General features: G+C 42.2%; 2 protein-coding genes across 3 annotated transcripts in view; one reads left to right on the top strand and one right to left on the bottom strand.

Annotated features, from left to right (window-relative positions):
• Window positions 1-10,232: 10,232 nt before the first annotated feature.
• On the bottom strand, window positions 10,233-16,539 carry LOC145540493 (uncharacterized). Its single transcript, XM_081574988.1, has 6 exons — window positions 16,472-16,539; window positions 12,358-12,410; window positions 11,293-12,276; window positions 11,034-11,135; window positions 10,580-10,946; window positions 10,233-10,472 (listed from the first exon to the last, which is right to left on the bottom strand). Exons 1-5 carry the CDS (start codon window positions 16,537-16,539, stop codon window positions 10,762-10,764), a joined length of 1,392 nt encoding a protein of 463 aa, XP_081431114.1. The 3' UTR covers window positions 10,233-10,472; window positions 10,580-10,761.
• Window positions 10,986-25,538, top strand: part of INO80D (INO80 complex subunit D) — a 67,908-nt gene continuing 53,355 nt past the window's right edge. Inside the window, exon 1 of one of the 2 annotated variants that reach the window (XM_081577762.1) lies at window positions 10,986-11,195. The gene's annotated coding sequence lies outside the window, so the exon portion shown is untranslated. Of the gene's footprint in view, window positions 11,196-11,519; window positions 11,793-25,538 lie in introns of those variants that run through there. The other variant, XM_081577763.1, reaches the window with a different exon arrangement.

The raw sequence follows: 25,538 nt of genomic DNA, 5'->3' as shown, positions 1-25,538 counted from the left end.
GATGCACCATAAAAATATACATACATGCATCTGTAACTGAAGAGAATCTTTTTGTGAAATAATACAGCAACCACAATGACTTTGGGTATTTTCTCTTCTATATCACTATTCTCTTCAGTAGGTCATAAGCTGCCAAACTGATTTCTTAAGTTCCCTCTTGTAAACACTCTATGCCACAGAGTTGAGGTGAGGTCTCTCGCCACTGTATCATGCAATACCCTGAACAAGAAGACTTGCCATCATTTAAAAAAAAAAATTTATTTATTTTTGGCTGCGCTGGGTTTTAGTTGCATCTTTTGAGATGCAGACTCTTAGCTGTGGCATATGGGATCTAGTTCCCTGACCAGGAATAGATCCTGTGTCCCCTGCATTGAGAGCACAGAGTCTTACCCACTGGACCACCAGGGAAGTCCTCCGTCAGCATTTTCTGTTAGAGCCAAGTGCCAGGGAAATGCATAGCTGCCTGGAACATGGCTAAATGAGTAAACACTTGTGGTTTTGTGTTGGTTGAGCCTCTTCTTGTTGTGAAAATATACAGTTCAATCATATTTTTAAAAAATAATTTTGTCAAAAGTAGTAATAACTAGTCAAAACAAGAAATCTCACACAAATCATGCAAGAAAATAGTAAACATGTAAGTGAAAATAAAGTGAAAGTTGCTCAGTCCTGTCCAACTCTTTGTGATCCCACGGACTGTAGCCCACCAGGCTCTCCTGTCCATGGAATTTTCCAGGCAAGAATACTGGAGTGGGTAGCCATTCCCTTCTCCAGGGGATCTTCCTCACCCAGGGATCAAACCAAGTCTCCCACATGCAGGCAGATTCTTTATCATCTGAGCTACCAGGGAAATTATGTAAGTAGGGTTCTAATTAGGTATTTGGTCTTCAATACTTTAGGAATTGCTTCTAGAGCAAGATCCTCTTTTACAGTTTTCTAATTAAAATCCTACCTTAATTCCAGGCACTTTCTATGAATTCAGTGACAAAAATGGAAATGGACAGTTGTGAAGTGGCTGTTACAGGTCCTACAGTATACTATATATGGTCTATCAATCATCTTATTCAATCGTGTTGAGAATGAGGGCACTGAGATTTGAGGGGCTGGGGAAACTGTCTTAGTTTGTACAGCTAACAAATAATATTAGCTCTGGGATTCACACATGGTTTTCTGATCTAAACCCCACAGTTTGTCTACTATTTAACACTGTAGGTACAATGAACTAGTACCTGCCCTATTAAACATTTCATTTTAAATGTGTCAAACACCTTTTGTGTGTGTGTGTGTGTGGGGTGACTTGTTTTGAAGATATTTCATAAACCTTTCCATGTCTTGTCAGAAAAGTCTTCTTCAAGATCTCATGCTGAAATTTAAATGCATCTCTCTCTCTTTAGAACGGGCTTCCCTGGTGGCTCCAATGGTCAAGCATCTGCCTCCAATGTGGGAGGCCCAGGTTCAATCCCTAGGTTGGGAAGATCGCCTAGAAAAGGCAATGGCTACCCACTCCAGTATTCTTGCCTGGAGAATTCTATGGACAGAGGAGCCTGGTGGGCTATGTGGTCCATGGCGTTGCAAAGAGTTGGACACGACTGAGCAACTAACACTTTCTCTTTAGAACAGCTAATGAAAAGGTGTAAATTGGTCACATTATTTCTCTTCTGCATTCTGTATGGACTCTTCCTGTATTTCATTTTACAGTTTTTAAGACCTTGAATGAGTCTGAAGGACACCCAGATCTCAAAAAGAGTCAATTGATTGTTTTTGTAGGTATTGTGGTGTAGGTATTTGGTATGCCACAATCACAGTCGTTGTCTTTCTGTACTGAGTTAATTCAACTTGTGACTAGTGCTGCTAAGTCCACTGTCTTGGTAATGTTTAAAAACAAAACACAAACAAAACAGCACTCCCTGACCTTGGGCTGTGCTGCCTGTAAGATGTTTATTGGCAAGCAACCAGAGAGCAGCTGACCTTCACATGGCACTAAGACTCTGCCTTATGCATTATGCCCTGTAATCCTCACAAGAATACAATGAGGTAGGTACTATTATTATCCCTGAGAGGCTAAGTAGCTTGCCCAGGGTCATACTCCCAAGGAAAATAGTGGAGCCAAGTTTCTAAACCAGATAGCCTGGACTGGAGACTAACCTCTTAAACTACTACAGCTCCTCCTGCACAAAAGAACACATATTGGGGGAGGGGGGGGGAGTCCTGGAAAACAACTCAAGGCACTAGAGTAAGAATCAGGTACACTCAGATTGGCACCAGAAGGCTTCAGAAACAAGACTGTGAGCAAAGCATCGGGGCAGAGTGGGACTTAACTGGCAGAGCTGAGAACAGAGGCATCATGACTGGAATGGCCAGGGCTTGCTCCGTGGGGTAAAACAGCATCAGGCTAATAGCAGGAGACTAGGTTATGTAATTTTTAGTAAATTTTACCTACGTCTATGCCTTCATTTCTCTTTCTGGTTTTCCTTAAGAAGAAAACAAAATGCAAATAACTACTATAGGACCATACAGCACTCAGACAGGCATAAAACAGAAACATCAGTGTATATAGATAAACAGTACAATTTTTATTGACTAAAGTCTTCTTCTTACTGGTGTACTACAACTGGCCTCATCCTTTTATAGCTTCAAAAATCTCCTTTACCTGAATTTAAATCAAGCTGTTTAAATTGTGTTAATGGTTATTCCTTACTCTAATTGAATGAGAGGATTTCCCACCACCCCCCTCCCCCATCCTTACTTGAATTCTGGCAGCCTGTAACAAATATATGGCAAAGATATTACAGCACAGGAAGTCCAAACTTGTTAATGGATTGTGTTGCAGAATATCACTGTAAATTAGCTATTTGGAACCTGAGATTAATTTTCCCATGGAAATAGTAGTTAAGTTCCTAGTGGGTCTACAAAGCTTGCTTAACCAGGAACATAGCAGAACAGTCACCTTTGTGTTGGTCTCTGCCTATTAGTCTGAGGACTCCATGGATTTCTCTTCTTATTACAATGTTTTAGCTAACATCACCTTTGGGCAAGTTTTCTCATTACAAGTTTTAGAAAAAGTTGAGTATCACAATTTTGCTCAAATCCAATCTTTGATACTGCTTTGGGGGGTGTTGGTTTCTACTAAGTGAAAAGTATTAGTCACTCAGTTGTGTCCCACTCTTTGCGACCCCATGGACTGCAGCATTCCAGGCTTAGGCTCAGGCTCCTCTGTCCATTGAGTTCTCCAGGCAAGAATACTGGAGTGGGTAGCCATTCCCTTCTCCAGGGGATCTTCCTGACCCAGGGATCGAACCTGGGTCCTCCGCACTGCAGGCAGATTCTTTACTGTCTGAGCCACAAGGGAAGCCCCTTCTTTCTACTCACCATTACTTAAAACACAGCTTCAGTTGGAAAGGTGTTTTCCTCAGTCTAAGGTCAGTCTAAGAAGGGAATACCAGGCCACCTGACCCGTCTCTTGAGAAACCTGTATGCAGGTCAAGAAGCAACAGTTAGAACTGGACATGGAACAACAGACTGGTTCCAAATCGGGAAAGGAGTACGTCAAGGCTGTATACTGTCACCCTGCTTATTTAACTTATATGCAAAGTACGTCATGAGAAATGCTGGGCTGGATGAAGCACAATCTGGAATCAAGATTGCCGGGAGAAATATGAATAACCTCAGATATGCAGATGACACCACCCTTATGGCAGAAAGTGAAGAAGAACTAAAGAGCTTCTTGATGAAAGTGAAAGAAGACAGTGAAAAAGTTGGCTTAAAACTCAACATTCAGAAAATGAAGATCATGGCATCCAGTCCCGTCACTTCTTGGCAAATAGATGGGGAAACAATGGAAACAGTGAGAGACTTTATTCTTTTGGGCTCCAAAATCACTGCAGATGGTGACTGCTGCCATGAAATTAAAAGATGCTTGCTCCTTGGAAGGAAAGTTATGACCAACCTAGACAGCATATTAAAAAGCAGAGACATTACTTTGCCTACAAAGGTCCATCTAGTCAAAGCTATGGTTTTTCCAGTAGTCATGTGTGGATGTGAGAGTTGGACCATAAAGAAAGCTGAGTGGCGAAGAATTGATGCTTTTGAACTGTGGTGTTGGAGAAGACTCTTGAGAGTCCCTTGGTCTGCAAGGAGATCCAACCAGTCAATCCTAAAGGAAATCAGTCCTGAATATTCATTGGAAGGACTGATGTTGAAGCTGAAACTCCAATACTTTGGCCACTTGATGCGAAGAACTGATTCATTGGAAAAGACCTTGATGCTGGGAAAGATTGAAGGTGAAGGGGACCACAGAGTATAAGATGGTTGGATGGCATCACCGACGCAATGGACATGACTTTGAGCAAGCTCCAAGAGTCGGTGATGGACAGGCAAGCCTAACGTGCTCCAGTCCATGGGGTCACAAAGAGTCGGACACGACTGAGCGACTGAAGGTCGGGGTCAAAAGAAATGGTCAGAGACTGCCAAGGCTGAAGTGATGTCACATTCTTTTGCCTGCAGTGTGACAAGAAGGCAGTGATATGGCATTGGGGACATATCCTGTCCCTGCTGCTGCAGGTGACTATCTGCTTCCTGGAGAGTATCTTCTATCCCTTATGGGGATTTGAAAAGACATTTCTGGCTTGGTATCAGGTAGTTGTTTCCAAGATTCAATGCCCTTGGGTAGGTGTCAGAACTTGGAGATTACCTGATCGTGTGTGCTCTGACTGTAGTTCAATCTCTAATATAGAACTTTCATATTTGAATAACCTAAAGCTATGATGAGGATATCTCCCATATACAATGCTTGTCTCAGAAATGTTTTCATCAGGGCATAAAAACCACAAGAAAACTAAAATCTTCGTTTTAGATAGAAACATTACCAACAAATGTTTCCAAAATAAACGCTTAAAAGTAAAGAAAAAAAAGTACATTTATGGCCACCATAATAGTGAGGCAGGAGACAGTGGGCCTCTGGGCTGGACACCTGGTATTTGTCAAGTGGAATAAAATTCAAGCTTTGTTCTCACCCAGATACTCCAAGGACAAAGCTAGTGGTAAAAGCTGAGCTCTGCTAGAGTAGAGATAAAGTGCCCGCTCCTGAGGTCAAGGAAAGCCTCCCTGTCTGCACATGTGCAGGAAGGCTTCTTGGGGGTCAAAAAGGGAGCGGGGAAACCCACCCATAGGAAGTATGGACACGCACTGTTAGGCCTCTAGAGTGGGATCCAGCTTAGCAAAAAGGCTGCCCGCGTATCTTGGTGAGGACCCCTGGATCAGTCAGGTGTGAAGAAAGAAACAAGATAACTAGCCAAGGATAAACAAAGACCTGGAGGAATGTCCTATGTAAGTGATTTACATCGCCTCCATACTGCACTCCTCTCCTGGTGTGTATCTGACTTACTGTACTCCTCCTCTCGAGAGGATGCCCATAACCTTTCTCTCTGGGTGTGCATCTCTACCCTGCTTCTGAGTTGGATAAACAAACTGTTTTCCTGTGAGATCTCCCACACATTGTGCTATGTCTCTAATTATAAACTTTGTACCTGTTTTTACAGTTTTTGCCTCCTTGAAACATTCTTGCTTTCAAACAGGGGCAAGAGCCAGGGCCACTTTGCTTCTAGCTTCTAGCTCCAGTGATCTAGTGGCCAGGACTCTTGGTTTTCATCCAAGTGACCCAGATTTAATTCTTGGGCAGGGAACTAAGATCTCTCCTCAGGACTGCTCACTGCTCTTTCTCTGAGATCAACAATATGATTTTTGAAAACTTTTAGGCTCTGAACACACCCTACTTCTTTTTACCTCCTTGGAAGTCTTCACACTAGGGGCCTCTTGATATGCCTTCAGAGTTTGCCTCAAGAAATGTTAGGAAAAACATTTCTGTGACTAGGGAAGGTTTATAATCACACCCCTACCTCTCTCCCAAAACCCCTCACTAAATTTGTATAATAACGTCTGATGTCACTGGTGATTCTGTGAGCACACATTCGCCAATAAAGGTATGGCTTTATTGCTTAAAGACATCTAATATATTAAACATGCATAAATCATTCACTTTAAATCCACACTATCTGTGAATCTAGGTGGTATTTTCTTTTTTGTGGCTACACCCTGTGGCTTTTGGGATCTTAGTTTCCAGACAAGGGATTGAACCCAGGCCCTTTGCAGTGAAAGTACGGGAGTCCTAACCATTGGACTTCCTAACCAGGGAAGTCCCTAGGTAGTATTTTCGTAACTTCACTACAGTGTTCACAATAAGGTGGTTAATTTTTACAAAACGAAAATCACTAATACCAAAAGGCAATTAAAATTTCTACTAATAGTAAAAATATTAAGGCAAGAATTTGTTTCAGCTAAAGGCTAAACAAGCTACTTGTGAAATTAAGGCATAACAGAATAAATAAAACACACTGCTTTAAAGATCACATAGGTAAACTTTGGCATTCATGGTTCCAGGTCACTTCATCCATTGATTAGATTTTTTAGAAAGTACCATAATTTCACAACCATAGGTAACATTTCTAACTACACTAGTGCTCCACATATACTGTCCACTTTTAGGATCAGGAAACAAATCTCTCTTAAACACAGTGTTTCAGCTGACATATATACATATTAATATAGATATGCATTCCTTAAAACAATGGATAGACATAGGAACTAGACTTTACAAGGGTGAAATAAGCCACTGGCTGCCACTAGTGAATGAAAGGGGGATCTAACTGCTGGCTACTCTGTTTTTGGCAAAGAGTAAATGGCAGAAGGGCTTCCCAGGTGGCTCAGTGGTAAAGAATATGCCTGTCAATGCAGAAGCCACAGGTTAAAGAATATGCCTGTCAATGCAGGAGCCGCAAGTTCGATCTCTGGGTTGGGAAGAGCCCCTACAGAAGGAAATAGCACCCCAGTACAGTATTCTTGCCTGGGAAACCCTACAGACAGAGAAGCCTGGAAGGCTACAGTCCATGGCGTCCCAAAAGAGTCGGACACAACGTAGTGACTAAATTACAAAAAAATGGCAGAAACAGCATTTCCAGATATAGAGTATAGAGAAACGGTAGGTACCTCAGCAAGTATACAGCAAAAGGATTTGGAATCTTTCAGTTCAGTTCAGTCACTCACGAAAGCCTTAGTACCAAGAAGATCTACACTCCTTGAAAGTGCAGGTAATTATCCCAACGGAATTTAAAAGAAGAAAGAAGGGGAAAGGAGTAGGAGGAGGGGAGGAAGGAAAGAAAAATAGTATTTTTTTGGAGCTGTTAGGGGAATTAAACCAGATCCCATAGATGAAAGTGTCCAGCAAAGTTACCAAGATATATTAGGTGCTCAGTTCAGTTCAGTTGTTCAGTCGTGTTTGACTCTTTGCAACCCCATGGACTGCGCACTCCAGGTCTCCCTGTCCATCGCCAACTCCCGGAGTTTACTCAAACTCATGTCCATTGAGTCGGTGATGCCATCCAACCATCTCATCCTCTGTCATCCCCTTCTCCTCCCACCTTCAATCTTTCCCAGCATCAAGGTCTTTTCCAATGAGTCAGTTCTTCACATCAAGTAGCCAAAGTATTGGAGTTTCAGCTTCAACATCAGTCCAATGAATATTCAGGACTGATTTCCTTTAGGATGGACTGGTTTGATCTCCCTGCTGTCCAAAGGACTCTCAAGAGTCTTCTCCAACACTGCAGTTCAAAAGCATCAATTCTTCGGTGTTCAGCTTTTTTTATAGTCCAACTCTCACATCCACATATGACTACTGGAAAAACCATAGCTTTGACTAGATGGACCTTTGTAGGCAAAGTAATGTCTCTGCTTTTTAATATGCTGTCTAGGTTGGTCATAACTTTTCTTCCAAGGAGCAAGCATCTTTTAATTTCATGGCAGCAGTCACATCTGCAGTGATTTTGGAGCCTAAGAAAAGAAAGTCTATCACTGTTTCCCCATCTATTTGCCATGAGATGATGGGGCCGGATGCCATGATCTTCATTTTCTGAATGTTGAGTTTTAAGCCAACTTTTTCACTCTCCTCTTTCACTGTCATGAAGAAGCTCTTTAGTTCTTCTTCACTTTCTGCCATAAGGGTGGTGACATCTGCATATCTGAGGTTATTGATATTTCTCCTGGCAATCTTGATTCTAGCTTGTGCTTCATCCAGCCCAGCATTTCTCACGATGTACTCTGCATATAAGTTAAATAAGCAGGGTGACTGTATACAGCCTTGACATACTCCTTTCCCGATTTGGAACCAGTCTGTTGTTCCGTGTCCAGTTCTAACTGTTGCTTCCTGACCTGCATACAGATTTCTCAAAAGGCAGGTGCTCAATGTTAGCCAAATTTGAGTACTGGGAATTTTACTGGGCAAAACAGGGTTATTTAAGGTTAACTATGTCAGTAGTTTTGTTAGCACCTGTAGTTTCTAGGAATTAAGAGATATAACACCTGAAATGAGTTCAGCTATCAATAGAAATAAACACTGACCAATCAAATTCACCCATGTTGCAATTGTAGCAGGATTTCTTTTTCGTTTGGGCTGTAATTCCCTCAGACTAGGCTATTTAGCTCAGCTGATGGAAAAACTTGATGGATCACAGCCCTGTACAAGTCAAACTTTACAAAGAGAAAGACACTGAAATGGTACTATATTTGCACCCTGTTATCCACATATCCCTATCCCCAGACAGGTATCACTCAAAAAAGCTTGTTGGTCACAAGAGGGACTGCATAAAAGGGTGCTGCTGCTGCTGCTAAGTCACTTCAGTCGTGTCCGACTCTGTGCAACCCCATAGATGGCAGCCCACCAGGCTCCCCTGTCCCTGGGATTCTCCAGGCAAGAAAGTGGAGTGGGTTGCCATTTCCTTCTCCAATGCATGAAAGTGAAAAGTGAAAGTGAAATCGCTCAGTCATGTCCGACTCTTAGTGACCCTGTGGACCACAGCCTACTAGGCTCCTCCATCCATGGGATTGTCCAGGCAAGAGTACTGGAGTGGGTTGCCATTGCCTTCTCCGATAAAAGGGTGCAGTCAGCTTAAATCAAACACATCTCAATGTCTTGAAAAATTCAAAGTATTTCTATTAAGTCATGTCATATATAAGGAACAAGTTGCTCAAAATCATGGTTTTCAACTCCACTAGATTTCATTAAGAGAATGGACTTCCTTGTTATGACCAAAGTGTTTTACCTCTAAAGATTAAAAAAAAAACAGTAAATGGAACACAACTTTATAACTGAGGCTTCTGAGATGTTAAGAATCAGTTAATTTTACTTTAATTACTTTAGATTTTTCTAGCAAATAGCGAGGAAAAAACTCCAGAAAAAAGACTATTCAGGTACTGAATTCAAACTGAGATAATAAAGATGCGAGTGAGAATGAAAATAATTAATATCTGTTATATGCATTATCTGAACTCACTTTAACGTTATGGGAATTTTGACATTTGGAAGCTCAAAAAATAAACATTTTAAAGTGAGTCATCAGTTATTTCTAAATGCTTTTTAGTCAATTTTAAATTAAAGGAATTAAGGATTCTACTGATGCAAGGCACTGACATTACTAATTAATTTCCACTATGTCAGGCAATCTGCATCAGAAAAATAACTTTTAGTACAAGATTCATCATTCCTTGTAGAAATACAAAAAGATCTTTTGTTCATTTTCTAGTATTCTTTTCTTTACAAAAATAGCAAAATATCTGCAATTTGTTCTCCTTCAGTAAGATTTCTATGGAATTGTTGCAAGTGAGCAGCACCCTTCTGTCCCTCATCTCTCTGTTATCTCAGCTTTGATCCCCCCTATCCTGGGTAACTTTGATCCCCTGTATCTACTAACCTTTTGCTTACTGAAGAAACGCTGATTCATGACATCCATCGCAATATATCAAAAGTAATTCATAGCTTGGCAACACATTGGAAGTTCTGAACATTTCAACTCTTGACAAAAACAGACACACTCTCAATTCTGTGACACAGAAAAGTGGACAGCAACATGTGCAATGCACCAAAAACCTAAATTTTAAAGGATATAAACTAAACAACAAAAAATCAAATGGCTGGATATAATTCTAAGTAAGCAATTTTACTTAAAAGAAAATCTAAAGCTGTCTTTATAAACTATTTGCAGTTTTTCAGTAATCTTTCTTCACAAGCAGACCACAACAGCATTAGGATTATTTCTAGAAACATGGTCAGTTATACTTGAGTTGTATTTAACCCCCCAGTGATCTCTGCCTTAATTTGCACTGTGAAAAATAAACAGCTGTATCTTGCCTTTCTGAACAGTCAATAGGTTTTATTTACATCGCTTTGGGAAAAGGAGACAAAAGACATCCCTTTACAATTGTCTTCCAGCAATCTCAGTTTGGAAGGGAATATATAGCACAAATTTTTATATATGAGGAAACAAATATCCCTTTACACAAAAACGTATAAATAAGCAGACAAATAAAGTGGCTAGGAAGTCTCTTGAAGTTCAAATTTATAAACTGACCATCAAACCCAGAACTTAGATCTGTAATGGGGGAAAAAAACACCATTATTAGCCTGAAAAAAAATTCAAATATCGCTATCGCGAACATGGGGAAAAAAATTAAATAGAAAACAGAAAACAATAATCACCGGAAAACCTGTGTCTTGTAAAGATTTCTTTCCATCAGAAGATGCCGAAACATTTTCCCCCCTGGAGCAAACGCAAAGGTTTCTCAGGTACCCCCACTTTCTTCCCCGCTTTCTCCCCCAGGCGCCGGTGGAGACGGCCGGTGTGGACTTTTCTCCAGAGATGAGAAGTAGAAATTGGTACTTTATCGGGAGCGGGTGCACTTTTCCCCCCGGCCCCCCTCTGCTCTGCCTCCAAGATGGTAGGAAAGTTGTCGTTTCGGAGGGCAGAGGAGCGGCTCTCTGGTGTTATGTCCTCGCAGTGCCTGTAGTGGTGCTGTAGGAGGCTGCCGCCTCTTCTTGTGCAGCCCCGGCAGCCCTGCCTTCTTGGCTGGAGAGTATATTCAGGGATTTCCCCTTAATAATCACCGACCCTGGGAGCACTTTTTAGTTTCCAAAATAAAAATATGATCCTCACCCCTCTTGCTTGACAGGGAAAGGCTCTCGCCGGAGCCCAGGGGGGAGCAGTAGCAGCGGCAGCCGAGCTTCCTAGTCCATTGCCAGCGCCTCTCACTCTGATCTGTCAGCCCAGCCGAGGGAAAAGGGGGGAAGGAGAAAAAAAAAAAAAAGCAGCTGAAAGGTAAGCAGAAGCGGCCCCAGGCCCGGCCCACATCCCCGGGCTCCCGTAGGGCGGCGGGCTGGGCCGCGCAGGCAGGGCGGGCGGCGAGCACGCTTACGTGAGGCCGGGGATTCGCCGGCCCGCGCCAGGCCCCGGGCAGAGAATGAAAGGGTGAGAGGGCCGGCGCCGGGGTGGCGGGGGCTGGGGACTCGGGGGGCTGGGGGGCGCCCACGGGCAACGACGGCGGGCCGCCGGCCAGGGGTCCAGCCGGGGCCGGAGCGGGGCGAGCGGCGCGGCCTGCGCGGGCCGGGGTAGGGGTGTGGAGCGGGGGGGGGGGTGCCGGTTAGGCCTCGGGCCGACGGGCCCCGCAGCGGCCGCGCCCTGCCCCCCTGCCCCCGCACCCCGGGCCTCCCCGCGCCCCTTCGGGTCCCCTGGGGCCTCCGGGCGGGACGGCAGCGCTGCTGGGCCGAATCCTGCGCGGGCCCCCGGGAGGCTCCCTGGCGGGGCGGCAGGCCTGAGGTTGCCGGGACAGGGGCGTCAGGGCCTAGGAGTGGGGAATGGGCGTCCAGCCGCCCCCTCCCCCGAGTCTCTCGCTGACCTCCCCCACCCCCGATTCCGGTAATAGTTGGATTTATTTCTCCCCCTCCTCTGCGCTCCGGGCGGCCCAGGCCGGGGCGGGGCGGGCGGCCTTGCGGGCGTGGGGTGGGGTGGAGGGGCGGTGGAGGAGTCAGGTGCAGCCGCGGCCCGGAAAGTTTCCTTTTAGGCCCGAATTGGGGGCTGGCCACCTTTCGGGGAGCCCCGGTCCTAGCGCTCGCGACCCCCGAGGGCGTGGGGGAGAGCACTCGGCTATTTTGAAACTCTTTGCCAGTTCCTGTCCGTGGAAGGTACTCCGCCCCTGCACCCCTCGCCCGCGCCCCACCCCGTTCCCCGGTGAGCCCTTCCAGGGCTGCAAACTCCAGCCCCGTCCCCGGGAGCCCCCCGGCTGGGGAGAGGGTCCTCTCTGCCCGTTTGCAAAAGTTTTCCAGGGATTTGTCTTGGCTGATTAGTTGGTGACTGGGCTTGTTGCAGTGGGAAAGGGAGGAGGTACATTCAGGTGGTGTTTCTACTGGGCAGGCTTTTCTAATCGCTTTTTTAGCCCGTACCCCAGGAAGCGAGGGTGTTTATTTTCAGACCGAGCACCCACCCTTCCTCCCATCCCGGACTCCTTCGAGTCTCGAGCCCCCTTTTCTGGACAGCCTTGCAGAGGGAAAGATGCAGGGAGGGGGGAGGAGACTGTCAGGGAGGGAGAGGGGGGCTGGATGTCTGGAACAGCCCCTAGATGGAGGAGTTTCCTGTCCTGTTTGGTCACTGTCCGGGAAAACAAACACGGGGACTGGACCCAAGGCGGGGACCCTGGTTGTTAGGACGGACCCCGCTGGGAAGCACTAAAAATGAGGAGGGAAGTGGAGGTGGGCAGGGCAGCTCCTGAAACAAGGTCTACAGTTTAAGGATAGTCCGTTTATTTTTTTCTGATAATAACTATTTGGATTTCTGTGATACTCTTCTGTTCGACCCTAGAAATAGAAAAGTGGGGGATTTTTAAGGAAACTTGTTATTGCCGCAACTCAGAAGGGTCTGTGGAAGAGCCCTCCGGGAACTGTACAAAGCTGACACAGTGTGGTTTGGGTATTTTTCCCCCCTCTATGTTTAAACGGATTCAATTTTAGCTATATTTTGGTGCCGTGAGTTTTGAAAGTTTTTTTTTTTTAATGTCTAAAACTTAAATTACCAAATCTAGATTTCCTGGTTTTCGGGGATGGGATGTTTCCTGTGGCTCCACTTAACCTCCTGGTGTTCTTTAGTGTGTGCAAGTCAAATGTTAATGTGCCCTGCCCGCCCCCACCCCCCACCAGCGCCAGCGCGGGATTGTCTGGGGAGGTGGTTTTTCCTCTTTTATTGGCTCTTTTCTTCCCAGCTCTTTTTAAGTGGACCTGGGGCAGGAGGCTGTGTGTAGGTATGTGTGTCCCGCCTGGTAGCAGGCTGTGGAGTTGGCTGGCAGAGGTGTTCCACACTCTGACCACTCACTCCCAGAGTACTATTATCCAGGAGAAGCTGGCACTTGCAGGGCAGTGGGTAACCCACCACAGGGTCAGTGCTGACTTCTGTTCCGCGTGCAAGTGAGATTCCTTCTGTGGCGTCTTGCTAAGTTTGTCTCCTTTTCCTTTTTGTTTGCCTGAAATAAAACTCCTGTTTCTCTACAATGACAGCCATCCAGCCATTTAGTACTTTGCTTAAGAAAGAAAGGCTTGATATTTGAAATTGTGTGGATTTCATACAAAAAATGTAAATTACACTTAATGGTTGTTTAACTTTACTGATTTATTGAAATTGCATGTTGATTTGGATACTTGTTTTCAGATACTTGTGTACCCAAAATTGTTACTTCTGTTATAGTTTGTCCTTATTTTTAGAGCATACTGTATGGAAGAAATCAGTTTATGAATCTCTTAGGACATTTTAAGGTTTTTTTAAAAAAAAATCTCTTTGCTTCCTAATTTGATATTTTTAAGGTATATTGTTGGCTTCATATTCCCAGACTTTCAAAATCTGTATATGTACAAATCCCAAAAGTTTTGTACCCCACTACCCCTGCAGTCTTTCCTGATCTAATCATTCCATGGGCTATTTTATTTTTGAAGGAATAGTGGGTTTGATAATCTAAAAATTTACATTGTATTTGAAACTAAAAGACTTTCAAGGCAAATACTGAATTAATTTTAAGTGGCTAAGGTAGTATACTTTTTCACTATTAAATATTTAGTTTCAAAAGTAGATGTTTATTTTCATTTATAAGTCTGAAGTAATCAAGTTTTCTTTCCTCTGAAAGATTGTGTAAGGAAATTTGTATACCCTACCCCAAACCATTTTTCTCAGTAAATCATGTTAGTACTATTATAGAGAATTGAAATTATCGTTTAGATGGATTTTAAAATTTCTAAGTCAGAGCACCCAAAATTAGACATGTCACTGCAAAAAAAAAAAAAATGGCTGATCCATTCATTCTTACCTGAATTGTTCCCCCAGGGTTAGCAGCTCTCACTATTCCAGGTTTCGAACCATAGTTATGGATAAGGAGAGGTCATTTATATCTGAATACAGTTAGACTGCAATGTTCTCAGACTGGTAGCACCCAGTCTCTTCCCCCTACATACCTGGTAACATGTAAACAATGGATGAATGGGTGATATTGGGTTGGAGGCAGCCAATTGTCCCCAAAGGAGATACTCCACTGCGTGTACAATGGTGTTCCATCCAAACCCATTTAATTTATGCTAATACAGCTCTGTGCTTTGCAAAACAAACAGCAGTGGAGTCTTCCTTTCCCATCAGGTATGAGTTTGTCCCAGAACCTCAACTGTAACGACTGGTCCTGGCTTTTTTGGGACAGTCACAGAGATACTCTTGACCTGCTCCTCTCTTTTTTTCCCTGGTTGTACTTAGGATGCTCGGTTACTTGGTTCAGTTTCTTTCCCTGAATGTGACTTGTTTTTAAGACAGCTTTTGGTTGCATTTTATTTGTAGCATAGTACCCTACAAGTCAGCCACATTTGAACTGGGCCTTGAGTTCTGATCCCAGCCAGTTCTTGCACTGGGCAGGTTCTTCAGCTTTATCTGTAAAATGGAAAAAAAACACTTTTTTTTCTTTTGATATAAAGATTAGATAAGATAGCTCATGTACTTGACTCTTAACTCCCCTAGGCCACTTTAGTCTTCTGTGCTCTATACTATTTCTCTTCTATGCTCTATACTATTCCCCTTGGCCACTTTGGGCTTCCCTTGTGGCTCAACAGCTGGTAAAGAATCCACCTGCAGTTTGGGAGACCTGGGTTTGATCCCTGGGTTGGGAAGATCCCCTGGAGAAGGGAAAGACTACCCACTCCAGTATTCTGGCCTGGAGAATTACATGGACTGTGTGGTCCATGGGGTCGCAAAGAGTTGGGCATAACTGAGCAATTTTCATTTTCACTTTCAGGTCACTTTACTCTTCTATTCTCTGTTCCGTTTCTCTTGTTTGTCTTTTTTTCTGATTAAAGGTAATATTTGAAAGTGAAAATGAAGTTGCTCAGTAGTGTCTGGCTCTTTGTGACCCCTTGGACTGTAGCCTACCAGACTCCTCAGTCCATAGGATTTTCCAGGCACGAGTACTGGAGTGGGTTGCCACTTCCTTTTCCAGGGGATCTTCCTGACCCAGGGATCGAACCCTGGTCTCTCGCATTGTAGGCATACGCTTTTACCGTCTGAGCCACCAGGGGACCCCAGGGTAATATTTACTCATATTCATTCCATTCAATCTGCCTGCGATACAGGAGACCTGGTTTCCATCCCTGGGTGGGGAAGATCCCCTGGAGAAGGGAATGGCTACCCATTCCAGTATTCTTGCCTAGGAAATCCTATGGACAAGGAGTCTGGTGGGCTGCTGTCAATGGGGTCACAAAGAGGTGGACACTTTTTGTGTCTAACAGTTTCATTCTATTCAAGAGATAACCATTGTTAACATTTTGTGATCTGTGTGTGTTTGTTTTGTGATTGTGTGTGCATACCGCGTGATCTCAGGATCTTCCATTTAATGATGTTGTATACTTTTGTATATGGGAGTCAGTGATGGACAGGGAAGCCTAGCATGCTACAGTCCTTGGGGTTGCAAAGAGTCGGGCACAGCTGAGTGACTGAACTGAACTGATAGTTTTGTATTGGTTAAAAGCTTGGGCTGTGGAGTCACATTGGCTTTGAATCCTACCTATGTGACTTAGATAAATTACTTAATCTCATTAAGTCTCAGTTTATTCATCTGTGAAAGGGGGTGATGATAACACCTTCATAGGGCTGTTGTGATTAAATGAGGAACTGCACATAAAGCCTTGTATGTGGTTTTGGATAATATTTTCCTTTAAAGATTTTTAATATTCTTGATGTGAATTTTTTTCATTGTGAATGAGTGCTTGACTCAGCATGTATTAATAATACTAGTAAGTATTTGAGTACAGATACAATATAATAATTACCTTCGTGGGACAAATATTTTTGTGCCAGTAAAAAATTAGAAGTATTTTCACAAAGTTTCAGCAGCTTGATGTTAGCCTCGTCTCTGCCATTGAACTCTTGAGTTGGTAAATGTAAGGAAGTGGTAAGTATACCAGTGGGCAAAGAAGGTGGGTTTTCTTTTAGCTCCTTTTAAACTTGAAGCTATATGCGTGCAGGTGTGTGTGTTGCATGGTTTTGAAAAGCCGAATAGTCTATGGCTGATTTGGTAGGCTCACCTTGGGAAGGTAGGATGCTTATCCGAGGTGACGGTAGGATTTGCTGAAGCCTGTGATGTTTCGTTCATTTATCGCATCAGCTTCTTTAGTGGTAGCTCAGGGTTTGGGAAAGATCGAAGGCAGGAGGAGAAGTGGGCAACAGACTATGAGATAATTGGATGGCATCACCGACTCAATGGACGTGAGTTGGAGCAAACTCTGGGAGATGGGGAAGGACAGGGGAGCCTGGCGAGTCCATGGGGTCAAAAAGAGTTGGACACAACTGAGTGACTGAAAAACAACTGGGCCTTTTAAGAAAGATACTTTGTTTGCCCTTGAGGAGGTTTTAGTCTAGTGGAGAAGAAAAATAAAGTTGACATTTACAACATTGAATGAGGAGGGATAGTTTAGCTTGGAGGAAGGAAAGTCTCTTTACTCTGGCCTGGGGCAAGAAGTAAGGATTTTCCAGGGGGGTGGGTTTCTGCCCAGAGTGAATAGGAGGAGTTAGATAGGCATTCCAGGAGGTGGGACCTGACAAAGGAGTATTCTGTATTGCAAATTGTAGGAACTGGGGGAGTAGGAATCTATAATAGGAGAGGGAGTGGTTGGCTTGGGCAGGTCCTAAGGAGTCTGTACTTGGGTTAAGAGGTTTGGATTTCTCATACATTTATGTAGGCCTTTGGCCAAATAAATTATTTGCATTTTGGAGGATTCAGATCATAAAAAAGTGGAACAAAGAAGGGCAAATGGACAGCTGCTGAGAAGAGATTGAAGGTTTGGACTGCCGTGATGGCAGTGGCAATGGGCTTGGAGAGAAGTCAGTGGCGAGGCTGGTTACAGAGGTAAAGTGGTCTTCTTTGGGTAATTGGATGTGAATTTGGGATCCATCCTTGTATAAATAACAGCTAAAGTTGTAGAAGTAGAAAAATTTGGCTTAGTCAGTGGTTCTTAGTCTTTTTTGGGAATCTGATAAACTTTCTGGACCCTGCTCCAGTAAAGTATATTTATACATATTTACAGTTTTATATATTTAGCTTGAAACCTGGGATAATGTAGAACAGACATTAAAATGGAAGCCGGTAAAAGTTTTTGTTTGGCATTCACTGTTTGTCACTTTTATCACTGACACTTTATAGATGAGGAAACAGATTTGTAAAATAACTTGCTCAGGGTCACATGCCTTGTGTTTTAACAGTTTAAATGAGCTGCTGACATGGAAGATTTTTGTGAGAAAATTTGGATTTGTATCTTTTGAAAAATTGGAAGATCTGGAAACCATAGGTCCTTGTGTGTGTGTGTGTGTGTGTTTTAATTCCAGCAACTTGTTGAAACTGGTTTGAGTCTGCTGCCTTTAGATGAGCAAAGTTTGCCAGTGTGCCCTTGGCCCACCCCTGTGGCCCATGTAGGCATTTCATCTTGCATCTCTATAAAACAAGATTAAAAGCATCTTTGGGAACAGTGACATTTAAGTGTGGGCGCCAAGAGGAAGGAAGCCACTGACTGAGAAGCCAAAAAGAGATTTTTCAAGAAAGAGCAAGTGGTCAGCAGTGTCAGATGCGGCAGAGAGGTCAAGTGAGATAAGGATGGAAATGAGTACCTGGAACTGAGCAACAAAGAGGCCATTAGTTTCAGATTCTTAGAACAAAAGAACTGTAGCTGCAACTTAATTTTTCTTTTTGTCCTGCAACATAGGGTTTCTGTAACAATTGAGAGTGACCCCATGGCAGGGATAGAAACTCAGAAAGCATTTGTAAAGGATTCTTAATTGGAGCTAATAAATGCCATAGCCCAATCAAACACTACTCATTCTGCAAGTCTTTTCGTCCTAAGAACACCAGTGTCTAGATGTTCTGTAGAATGTTGAAAACATTTTTAATATTAGATTTTTAACACATAATAATAGGAAACAATTTTCAGTGGATTCTGTTACTCTAGCCTCAAGAAGGTGGGAGGGCCTGATTTACTGGAGAATTACACTGTATCATTCAGAGAACCACAAGCAGCTGGAGACTGCCTTTCAGCCCTGCAGATCTTTGATTAAAATGATAATACCAATAAACCACTACTTAACTGCTTCTAATAGTAGTTAACATTAAGTGATTACTATGTGCTGGGTACCATGCATATTGAAATACCTAATTTAATTCTCCTAAGTGACTCAATGAGGTACATACTATTATAATCCTCTTTACAACTGAGAAAACTGAAACCTAAATAACTTGCCCAAGGTCAAACACCTAGTAATGAGCTGAGCCCGCTTTAAGCCCCATCTCTGATACCCACTGAAGCCAGTAAGTGCTCTCCACTGCTGCATGAGCTCTCCTTACCTTTCTAATAAATTAGGTAAGAAGCTCAACTAGCATAAAGGTCATTTTAATTGAAATTCAAAATGCAGACTTATTTGCACAGTGATATTTGAGCACAGTATTCAGCACATAGTAGACATTCAATAAGCATTTAACTTAGCTTAAAATACTCTCCTTTGCACTTTGTGTTGAATATTGTTTATATTTTGGGATAATAGGCAGATTTTCTCACTGATCTTTGAATCACACCAGTTGATAGATCTTTATAATTTCTGAGTCTAACACTGATGTGTGGGATATTGCCTTTTTTTTTTTTAAATCAACATACTCATTTAGTTTCACACTTCTGTGCTGCATGAATTTTGAGTCAAAACATTTAAAAAAGAAAACTTAAAATGGGACACTTTTTGAGTTTTTAAGCCTTTTCAGACTTTATATGATCTGGGATAAGCAAAAATTCTTTTCATTTGTATTAGATAATATTAGCTAGCATTCTGAGAATTTAGGTTCACATTGGATGAGAAAAAAACTGTGAGGTATGTTGTAGGTCCAGGCCCTTAAAAGGGGGTAGACTATATAAAATTACAGATGGCAATTAGGAGAAAATAGTGTGGCAGTGAAATGAACATGCCTCTGAAACAGGAGACTCAAAAGAGCAGTAATGACACGCAGAGATTCCACATGGAGGTGATAGAGTGGCAGTCCCAAAGAGACTGATGTTCATATTTTGCAAATTGGTTTCTGGTTGCTGTTGGAAGACCGAAAGGGCTGTAGGTTGCTTTTGTTAAAAGCTTATCTTCCTTATCTTTCTTCCTACTAATGTTTTATTCCTCCGTATTTGCAAGAAGAAAGAAACTATGGAAGGGAATTGTTTTATTTTTTATTAAACTCAGCATCTAATATCAAGGGGTTCCCTTGTGGTTCAGCTGGTAAAGAATCTGCCTACAATGCTGGAGACCTGTTCGATCCCTTGGTTGGGAAGGTCCCCTGGAGAAAGGGAAAGGCTACCCACTCCAGTATTCTGGCCTGGAGAATTCCATGGACTGTATTGTCCGTGGGGTTGCAAAGAGTTGGACATGACTGAGCAATTTTCACATAATATCGAGGATTTTTTAGAAAGATTTTACAGCTAACCATATTTCCTTCTCTTCAATTCTATATATGGATATGTTTGCCATGAAAAATTTATTTCTGTGAGTCTCTTCTCAGGTATTTTTTGCTTTTTTGGTAATAATAAGGGTATATTAGAGGATATATTGGAGAAGGCAATAGCAACCCACTCCAGTACTCTTGCCTGGAAAATCCCATGGACGGAGGATCCTGGTAGGCTGCAGTCCATGGGGTCGCTAAGACTGAGTGACTTCACTTTCACTTTTACTTTCATGCATTGGAGAAGGAAATGGCAACCCACTCCAGTATTCTTGCCTGGAGAATCCCAGGTGCAGGGGAACCTGGTGGGCTGCCATCTATGGGTCGCAGAGAGTTGGACACGACTGAAGCGACTTAGCAGCAGCAGCAAAGGGTATATTCTAGTGCTGCTGAGAGTGCTTAATTACCTTAATTCTCTTTAAGGAAGCATAGACTTGTTTCTATTCTTTTTCTAAGCAAGCTATTTCCACAGATGAAGATAGTATCTACTGTAGTGATAAATTTGGTCTGGTTAAGACTTTTTTAAGTGATATTTATCGTGTATTAAAAGATGTAGTTCTAAATGGATTAGACATTGGGATAGTATTTCAGTGGGATCATATTTAAATATTAGGGTCTATAAGACATTTGATTAAGATCACATGGCCTTCATACATTATATGTTTCCTCAAATTTTATCTTACAGTGAATGTCAATGAATGAAGGCCATGTGAACTGCACCTTTGGTGGAGTAGCAGTAAAGAACTTCAGTGTTGGGAGGCTAGATGTACAAAATAAAAAAAATGTAGGTTCCCCCACCCGAAATCTATTTTAGTACTTTTGTCATGATTACTTCTTTAATTAAAAAGGGGGAACCTTTTTTAAGATAGAGAAGACCATATTAATGGTCATTTCCAGTTTATAGACAAGTGACTTTGATACTAAATATCAAATATTATTTGATTAAACAATACTTCTTAAGAAGGAAGTTAGATTCAAAGCAGAAAGCCATTTTCCCCAAACATTCTGTCCTTTTATAGTGTATAAAGTAAGTCTGAACACATCAGGGAATTGAAAATGTAGCTATAAAGATTAAATTGGGCTTATTAAAAGAGGGATTTGAAAATGGAGAACAGGTAGGTGATTGTTTAAAAAGAAGATGGAAAGTTGGCTTTTAGTAGGATTTTTAAAATGTTAACAATTCAAAGAAATAGAAAAAATAATCACAGCTTGATGTAAAAAACATGAAGTTTGGAGAGAAGTTGTTTTTAAGATGTTGCAATTAAACACTTTGTAATGGCATAGAGATCGTTAGCAAGAGCTTTGGCATCTTGTGGCAAATGCTGAAAGATGGACTAATGGATAGATTAATGAATTCTTAGAGTTAGAAGGATGTTGAATAGGCAGATTTTAATGCGTTCTTACATTTATTAAAAAACATTATTTTAATGCTTTTAAAAAACATTATTTGCTAAATAGACCTTGGGTGGCAAATTATATGTATCTATTTGATGAAACTTTTTTTTTTAAATATTTATTTTTGGCTGTGCCGGATTTTTGTTGTGCACGGGCTTCTCATTGCAGCGGCTTCTCTTGTTCAGGAGCTTGGGCTCTAGGTGCACCGGCTTCAAGGCTCACAGGTTTAGTTGCCCCGCAGCATGTGGGATCTTCTAGAACCGGGATTTGAACTGTCCTCTGAATTGCAAAGTGGTTTCTAACCACTGCACCTCATGGGAAGCCCATGAAACGTTTGATGTTCATGAGATATATACGGCGATATTCAAACATTTTAAAGCTTCTAAATTATACTTTCTCTTGGCAAATGGCTCTGGCTGTTACAAATTACTGTGTAACTTAAGTACCAATTTAGTGATTTTTAAAAATTAATTATTGGTTGGTGAATCTAGTAACCTGTTTTGGGTAGACAACCTAGAATTGAGTTGCTATCACAGAAGCCATTTATGTGGGCAATGTGTACTTACTGAGCAGCTATTTACTTCTGGGCACTGTGCTAGGCTCTGGGTATAATGAAGAACAGGAAACTGTCCCTCTAGGAGCTCATTTCCTAAGAGGGAAGAGAACAGAAGAACAAGCAAAGTAGACTCTGCTGCTGCTAAATCGCTTCAGTCATGTCCGACTGTGCGACCCCATAGATGGCAGCCCACCAGGCTCCGCCGTCCGTGGGATTCTCCAGGCAAGAACACTGGAGTGGGTTGCCATCTCCTTCTCCAATGCATGAAAGTGAAAAGTGAAAGTGAAGTCGCTCAGTTTTGTCCAACTCTTAGTGACTCCATGGACCGCAGCCTACCAGGCTCCTCCATCCATGGGATTTTCCAGGCAAGAGTACTGGAGTGGGTTGTCATTGCCTTCTCTGAAAGTAGACTCTAATGAGGGTTAAAACGGGTAAATGCACAGAGTACCTCAAAAGAGCATGGAACTAACTCTGCCTTTGGGAACTTGCATGTGGTGACAACTAAGCTGTGTTCTGAAGGCTAGGACTGGCCAGGGGAGGGGACACAAAGAGGAAGACATCCACTGTTCTGGACAGAGGGCCTGTCCTTGGGCATGGTGAGACTGGAGGAGCCTGGGTGCTCAGAGCTGTGGGTAAAATCCTCCAGTTACTCACTTCCTTTCTTTTGAGTGCATCTCACTGCATATGGAGCTTCCCAGGTGGCTCAGTGGTGAAGAATCCACCTGCCAGTGCAGGAGACACAGGAGATGCAGGTTCAGTCCCTGAGTCAGGAAGATCCCCTGGAGGAGGAAATGGCAAACACTCCCCGTATTCTTGCCTGGGAAATTCCATGGACAGAGTCTGACGGGCTACAGTCCATGGGGTTGCAAAGAGTCGGACAAGACTAAGCAATTGAGCACACGTGCACTGCATAGATTGTAATCTTCTAAGGGGAAAAAAGTTGTCTTTTACTATTAATATACTCTGTAGCTTCTCAGAAAGTGATGGACTTGTCATAAGTGTTTAATAAATGAATGCTGCCGCTGCCAAGTCGCTTCAGTCGTGTCCGACTCTGTGCGACCCCATAGACGGCAGCCCACCAGGCTCCGCCGTCCCTGGGATTCTCCAGGCAAGAATACTGGAGTGGGTTGCCGTTTCCTTCTCCAGTGCATGAAAGGGAAAAGTGAAAGTGAAGTCGCTCAGTCGTGTCCGACTCTTAGCGACCCCATGGACTGTAGCCCACCAGGCTCCTCCGTCCATGGGATTTCCAGGCAAGAGTACTGGAGTGGGGTGCCATTGCCTTCTCCAAATAAATGAATACTTGCCATTAAAGCTAGAATCATGTGGATTTGACATAGTGATTATAAATCAAATTTAGTACCTTCTTTAATAGCATGTTTATTCATTAAAATAAGAAATTCAAGTGATCACAAAAGAATATGTTTGCAAAAATTAGATGTTTGTTTTATGATTTTTTATTTTGGTATATTTTACTATACAGAGTTTTAAAAGATACTTCTGGTTAATGATGGCAGAATACTGACCTCTCTGTTCTCTCCTCTCTAAACCAACTAAAAAGAAGGAGGAGAATGAGAAACAGAAGAGAAACTCAATCTTTGATAACAAAACCTTATAATTTGAATGTATGAATTAGTATTATTTAAGTGCAGTGGAGAATCCCAGGGATGGCAGAGCCTGGTGGGCTGCCGTCTATGGGATCGCACAGAGTCGGACACGACTGAAGCGACTTAGCAGCAGCAGCAGCAAGTGCAGTGGGAATTGAACCAGGGCAAGAAAGGATGCAAGGAGAGATGATTTCCTCTATATAACTCAAGCAGAGTGGTGGGAAACACCATGAGGACAAAACCAGTGATCCCCTTACTAGGAATGGCAGGGTTGGTATGTACATTGTGCTCCCTGAGTGGCAAGCGAGGTGGGATTGAATAACAAACTGTATGCGTGCTAAGTCCCTTCAGTCGTGTCCAACTCTGTGCGACCCCATGGACTGTAGCCCACCAGGCTCCTCTGTCCATGGGATTCTCCAGACAAGAATATTGGAGTGGGTTGCCATGCCCTTCTCCAAACAAGCTGTACAGTTGAACTATTTTTGCAAGAAGTTAAGCGTAGAGGAGAAACTGGCAGCATGCAGCTATATAGCTGTGTATCTGGTCAGCTGATGAGAAATAAAGCCTAAATGATCATCCCCCAAAATCTATGCCATGTGGGCCCTTTTGAGTAGGGGAGACTAGTCCAGCATTTAGTCAAGCCTTAAGGGAGAAATATTGAAGGTGATCATTTTAAGAAAGAACTGAGAAAGTAAAAATTATGAATAAATAGTTCCTTATGATGGGAGGCAGTCTGGAGAGTTGGGGTAAGACATGGGTCCTGTGAAACAGAAGTTTATAGATAGATACAAAAGCTCAAGAAATAAATGATAAGATATAAGAGTGGAGCTAATGAAACCAAAGTATGAAATAAAAGAGAAATGTATAGTTATTATAGAAATGAAGGTCACTTTCAAAGCAGCACATATACCCAATAGCTGAGAATAATGGAGGTAAGCTTGAGAAATTTGAGCAATTCAAAATGGAAAAAGTAAAAATAAAGCCTAGAGACAGAGACAGATATGCAAGACAGTAAATTTAGCATGCCTATAATTGATATCCATAAAAAAAAAACAGAATAAATGAAATAGAAAAACAATTTCAAGACATTAAGGAAGCGTTTCCCACAATAAAAAATGAGTTTAAATTCTAAAATGATTTCTAGACTTCATAAATTAAAAAGAAAATTTTTTTTGGCCACATCATGCAGCTTGCAGATCTTAGTTCCCCAACCAGAGGTTGGGCCCAGGTCCTGGCTGTGAAAGCAGCCACTGGATCACCAGAGAATTCCTATGAAGACTTTTATTGTTAGGTTAAAATACGGGGAAAATATGACCTAAGACTTTATGTCCAGGCAAGCTTTAAGTGTAATATCAATTGACATTTTTAAATAGAAAAATCATGGCTTATTTTCAGTAAGTCAGCCCTTGATGGGAAAGGTGGAGAATGGAGGTAAGTAAATTATAAACTATTGAATCCAGAGATGGATTGAAAACTAAGTTAAAAGATAAGTGATTAGCATCGAATAATTTTGAATATAGGACAGACATTAAAATGTTGTCAGCTATAGCAACGTAGAAATAATATAAGGAAGAAATATTGAGTTGGGATAGGTAGGTAGTTAACAAAAATGGAATTTTTTCTCATTCATAGCAAGATCAATCATAGGAATGCTAAGCACACTAACTTTCTTAATTGCAGTAAAGAAATGTGCTTTAAAGGACACCCACTATAAATCTTCCAAGAAAACAGGCTATAAAATGAAATATGTAATAAAAAGGTAGAATTGAAAGCTAAACAATATAAAAAATAAGGTAGTAAAATTAAGATGAAACATTTGTCATGTAAGTAAATATTAAATTATAAATTGGATGAACTCATTAAAAGAAAATGACTCAGATTGGAGGGGAAAAAAAGAACAACTGTTAAGAGATGCATTGAAAAAGGGAGCAGCAAGTAATATTTTAGTAAATATTTAGGCTTTGTGGCCATACAGGCTGTTACGGCTACTCACTTCTCCTGTTACAACATGGAAGCAATCATATACAATATACAAATGAAGGAACAGGACAATGTTCCAATAAAACTTTATTTATAAA

This window comes from Giraffa tippelskirchi, chromosome 3, assembly GCF_054371585.1.
Source record: "Giraffa tippelskirchi isolate mGirTip1 chromosome 3, T2T-mGirTip1v1.2.pri, whole genome shotgun sequence".
NCBI lineage: Eukaryota > Metazoa > Chordata > Mammalia > Artiodactyla > Giraffidae > Giraffa > Giraffa tippelskirchi.
This window is presented reverse-complemented; position numbering and strand designations above follow the sequence as displayed.

Bases quoted from the DNA above. Each gene is read 5' to 3' on its own strand.
- LOC145540493 (XM_081574988.1), bottom strand. From the start codon at position 16,539: ATGAACGAAACATCACAGGCTTCAGCAAATCCTACCGTCACCTCGGAT. The intron at 11,136-11,292 runs GTAAGCGTGCTC...CTGGGCTGACAG, and splicing joins CGGCGAATCCCCGGCCTCAC to ATCAGAGTGAGAGGCGCTGG. The intron at 10,947-11,033 runs GTGAGGATCATA...TATACTCTCCAG, and splicing joins TTCCCTGTCAAGCAAGAGGG to CCAAGAAGGCAGGGCTGCCG.